The 5,368-nt window shown below is 46.5% G+C and overlaps 1 protein-coding gene across 1 annotated transcript in view; it reads left to right on the forward strand.

Annotated features, from left to right (window-relative positions):
* Positions 1 to 3,872: 3,872 nt before the first annotated feature.
* LOC113940499 overlaps positions 3,873 to 5,368 on the forward strand; it is a 1,954-nt gene continuing 458 nt past the window's right edge. Inside the window, exons 1-2 of the mRNA XM_027631652.1 lie at positions 3,873 to 4,780; positions 4,900 to 4,998. Coding sequence (XP_027487453.1) covers positions 3,878 to 4,780; positions 4,900 to 4,998 — 1,002 coding nt within the window. The 5' untranslated portion in view covers positions 3,873 to 3,877. The remainder of the gene's footprint in view (positions 4,781 to 4,899; positions 4,999 to 5,368) is intronic.

The raw sequence follows: 5,368 nt of genomic DNA on the forward strand, positions 1-5,368 counted from the left end.
GCCCCCCCGGGCCCCCCCTCACCCCGCGCGTCCTCCGGGGCCATGGCGGCCTCCGACCCGGAACTACGACTCCCGTCAGGCCTTGCGCGCTCCCCTCAACCAACCAATCACAACTCCCCGGCCTCCTCCTCCTACCAATCAGCGGCGGGCGACCTTCTTCCCGTCGCGCTTTGCGCGGCACTTCCACCAATCAGAGCCTTTTCCGCAATGTTTCAGCCAATCAGAGGCCGAGGAAGCCGCTGCCGGCGCGGGGGCGCCGCCATGACAAGAAGGGCGCCGCCATTTCGGGGTTCTGGGGGGGGGTTTAATGTCGCGAAAAGGTCCCCAAATTGTCCCAAATTGTCCCCAGAAAGTCCCAGGGGGGTCGTCCGGGGGTTTTCGGGATCCGACTGTGGGAAAAATCCCTCTTTTAAATGTAGAAAGAGGGCACAAGTCAGGAAACAAAGAAAGGAAGAATTTATTCTGCGTGCCGGGTCCTTCTGTCACCGAGTTCTTCGGGGGGAAAGACCCCGTGGGCCACAATTTGTACATTTTATAGTTTTCCAAAAATCCCACCCTTCTCGGATAAGTTTTAACGTGTCCCTTTTTTACCTAAAAGGGTTTCTTTTCTCTGAAAAGGGGCTTTCCCTTTATGTTTTGAGCTTTTCCCTGGTGGTCCGAGCTCGTCTGGGTGTTGCTTAATTAAAATTAAAATTTAGAAGACGGCCAAATACAGCGAAAAAAAAGAACTTTATAAACAGGGCCACTCAAAAGCCAACCCTGTGGCCGAGGGGACATTTTTATTTTTAGCCTTATACTTTTTATATTTCTTTAATGTTCCCTGGTGTCAGGCCCGGACAGGACCTTCCACCTTGCAGCTTTCAGGACACGCCTAAAAAAACCACCCTTGGAATTATGCTTAATATTAATAATAATTAAGTATTATTCTTAATACTATTACTACTAATAAATAAAATTATTAATTAATTATTTGACTTATAATAATTAATTAAATAATTAAATATTATTATTCTAGTTAATGAAATATTATGCTTAATAATAGTAATTAATCATTTTTCTTAATAATACTACTGATCATGTTATTAATAATATTAATAATAATAATTAAATATATTAATATTATTGTTTTTATTTTTATTATAGTTAATTAAATACTATGCTTAATAATATTAAATCAAATATTGAATTATTTATTTTATAATAATTAATCAAATATTAAATTATTTATTTTATAATAATTAAATAATTAATTATTATCAATAATGTTAATTCATTATTATGCTTAATAATAGTAGTCAAACATTATTCTTAATAATAGTATTAACAATATTATTAATACTATTAATAATAATTAAATATATTAATATTATTAATTTTATTTTTATTACTATTATTAATTAAACATTATGCTCAATAATATCTAATTGATTAATTATTATTAATAATTAAGTATTATGCTTAGTAACAGTAATTAATAATTATTCTTAATAATATTATTAATAACATATTATCATTTATTAATAATTAATTAAATATTATACTCAGTAATAGTAATTTAATGTTATGTTTAATAATACTAAGTTAAATAATTAATTAATATTAATAAAATAAATTATTAATTAATATTATTAATATTAATTTAATGTTATGCTTAATAATACTAAATTAAATAACTAATTAATATTAATCAAATAATTAATTAATATTATTAATATTAGTTTAATGTTATGCTTAATAATACTAAATTAAATAACGAAATGAAATAATAATAATTAAATACATAATTCAATATTATCATTAAGACCCTTCGGATTCAGCGCGGGAAAAGCCCCCGAGTTCCGTCCTCTTCCCTCCTCTTCCCTCTGGCTCCACCCGAGTTTGGGGAGGCCCCACCTCCTTCTGCCCCCGTGAAAACCTCGGGGTGAGGAGGGTCCCGCTGCTCCCGTGGCCTTGGAACGTCCTCCTCCTCCTCGGGGGGCTGAGGAACGACAGCAAAGAGCGAAACCAAACCCCAGGAATGACCTTTAAACCCCCTCGGCCGCCTCACCTGAACCCACCTGAACCTTCCCGCGGGGACTGAGCTGCTGGAAACACCCCGAGCCCTCAGCTGGGAACCCGCAGCAGCCCCAGCAGCCGGGGAGAGAAGGAATTCACTGAGCAGCATCTGGAGGACAGACGGACATTCCCGGGGAACAACGGCCCCTTGGGAGGGAGGATATCCCGGTGTCACCCAAAGAGTTCCTGTGGGGATGGAGAAACAGTCCCGGCCCTCCAGGGGTGGAAGGGGCCTCCAGGGCTCCTGAGACAAAGATCCTCCAGCAAAGGCCTCTCAGAACAACGGGACTCACCCGAGAAGGGCGCGGGGGTTTTCTCATCCGTCTGCACCGGGGGGTTTGGGATTTCACAGGTGACTTCTCCAACTTGTGGCTCAACTCTGACACCAAAACCGGCACAAAAATAACTCCTCAGAGACAGTTTTGAGCCTTTAAGAGGTGAGGTGGTTTGAGGTCTCCAAACCTCACCACCAGAGCTCCTCCCCCCCAAACCAAGGGAGAAGAGGGAAAAAAACTCCAAGAGAACCGAAAAGAGAGAGAGGCAGCTAAAGCAATATAAAAAAAAATATTTACACTTATGTTACAGTTCTATGCAATTGAAATATATGTACGATTTCAGAAGGGAAAGGGAAAGGGGAAGGGAAAGAAAGGAACAAAACCAAAATAAAACATACACGATCAATAGCCCGAGATCTGGCAACAAAAAGAATTAGCAAAAGAATATCTTAATACTCTCCTTGGGACCACAGAAGTCGTGCTGGAACAATCTGCTGGCAACCTCCGCCTCCCAAGGTCACCAAGGCCTCACTAAGCCTCACTAGGCCTCACCAGGCCTCAGTAGTCCTCACTAGGCCTCACTAGGCCTTACCAGGCCTCGATAGGCCTCACTTGGCCTCGCTAGGCCTCACCAGGACTCACTAGGCCTCACCAGGCCTCAGTAGGCCTCACTAGGCCTCGCTAGGCTTTACCAGGCCTCACTAGGCCTCGCTAGACTTTACCAGGACTCACTAGGCCTCATTAGACCTCACTAGGCCTCACTAGGCCTCATTAGACCTCGCTAGGCCTCATTAGACCTCACTAGGCCTCACTAGGCCTCACCAGGCCTCACCAGGCCTCACTAGGCCTCACCAGGCCTCACTAGGCCTCACTCCCCAACACGACAGACTCAAAGCAGGGAACCAGCACTTCCAAAGCTGCCGGAAGGAAAGAGAGCAAAGACCTCTCCTCCTTTCTTCTTATAGCCCGGCTTACGTAAAAATCATAGGGAATACTGGGTAAATCTGGGCACTTCCTTGGTTACAAACTGGTCACCAAAGAAGGCCCAGCCCAAACTACCACAGCCCTGAGGAATCGATCGGAGCTGTCCTTTCATCGCTGCTGTGAAACTGAGCTATCGCCAGAGGGAAGTGAGCTGGCAGAGTTGGCAGAGCGTGTGTCGGAGTGTGCGTGAGAGAACCGAGGGGTCCCCAAACTTGGGGGGGCTGGGCCCCCAGAGCCTGGCTAAACCAGAGCTGGAGGCACCTTGGAGTGTTGTGAGGGCGAGAGAGACTCACAACCATCAAGAGGGAGAGGCGAAAGCCCCTGGTGAGGAGGTCAGGCCCTCTTCTCCCCCCAGCCAGACTTTGGGGCTCGGGACAGCTCAGAACTGGGCCGAACGTCTGTAGCTCAGCCGGGGGGGCTTCCCCCCACTGCACTGAGGCTGCTGGGGGTGGATTTTAAGGCTCAGTATTTGAAGCTGAGCCAAGGAGACGGGACCGATTGCAAAAGTTGGAAGAACTCCAGGCAGAAAATGGAGATGGGCCAGAGAAGGATCAGTCCGTGGAATGTCACAGTCCGTGGGTATCACAGTCTGTGGAATGTCACAGTCCGTGGAATGTCACAGTCTGTGGAATGTCACAGTCTGTGGGTGTCACAGTCTGTGGGTGTCACAGTCCGTGGGTGTCACAGTTCGTGGAATGTCACAGTCCCTGGAATGTCACAGTCTGTGGGTGTCACAGTCCCTGGAATGTCACAGTCCCTGGAATGTCACAGTCCGTGGGTGTCACAGTCCCTGGAATGTCACAGTCCCTGGAATGTCACAGTCCGTGGGTGTCACAGAAGCTGGAATGTCACAGTCTGTGGGTGTCACAGTCCCTGGAATGTCTCAGTCCGTGGGTGTCACAGAAGCTGGAATGTCACAGTCTGTGGGTGTCACAGTCCGTGGAATGTCACAGTCCGTGGAATGTCACAGTCTGTGGGTGTCACAGTCTGTGGGTGTCACAGTCTTTGCGCGTCACAGTCCGTGGGTGTCACAGTCCCTGGAATGTCACAGTCCCTGGAATGTCACAGTCCCTGGAATGTCACAATCCGTGGGTGTCACCGTCCGTGGAATGTCACAGTCTGTGGGTGTCAATGCCCCTGGAATGTCACAGTCTGTGGAATGTCACAGTCCCAGGAATATCATAGTCCGTGGGTGTCACAGCCCGTGGGTGTCACAGTCCCTGGAATGTCACAGTCCGTGGGTGTCACAGTCCGTGGGTGTCACAGTCCATGGAATGTCACAGTCCCTGGAATGTCACAGTCTGTGGAATGTCACAGTCCCTGGAATGTCACAGTCTGTACAATGTCACAGTCCGTGGAATGTCTCAGTCTGTGGAATGTCTCAGTCCCTGAAATGTCACAATCCATGGAATGTCACAGTCCGTGGGTGTCACAGTCCGTGGGTGTCACAGTCCGTGGGTGTCACAGTCTGTACAATGTCACAATCCATGGAATGTCTCAGTCCGTGGAATGTCAGAGTCCCTGGAATGTCTCAGTCCGTGGGTGTCACAGTCCCTGAAATGTCACAATCCATGGAATGTCTCAGTCCGTGGGTGTCACAATCCGTGGCTGTCACAGTCTCTGGACTGTCACAGTCTGTGGAATGTCTCAGTCCGTGGAATGTCAGAGTCCCTGGAATGTCTCAGTCAGTGGAATGTTACAGTCTGTACAATGTCAGAGTCCCTGGAATTTCTCAGTCCGTGGGTGTCACAGAAGCGGGAGCAACGGGAATTTTGATTATTGCTTTTCTGTTAATGCCCCTCCAGCCCACGAGCCAACAGATCATCCCTGGGAGATGCAAAGGCCAGAAAATAACTCTCAGCTCAGAAATAACTCAGGAAAGCACAGTCAGGGATTCCATGGAAACGGTTTTTTAGCTTCAACAAAAGAGGAAATGATTCCGGTTGGAGTGTTCTCTTTTTTTGCTCAGAGGCAAAATGGGAACTGGAGAAAATGGGAAAGCCCATGGAGGAGAGGGAGAAAGCAGGAGAGGGAGAAAGCAGGAGAGGGAGAAA

Source organism: Corapipo altera, unplaced genomic scaffold, assembly GCF_003945725.1.
Source record: "Corapipo altera isolate COAL_440 unplaced genomic scaffold, ASM394572v1 60406, whole genome shotgun sequence".
Lineage (NCBI taxonomy): Eukaryota > Metazoa > Chordata > Aves > Passeriformes > Pipridae > Corapipo > Corapipo altera.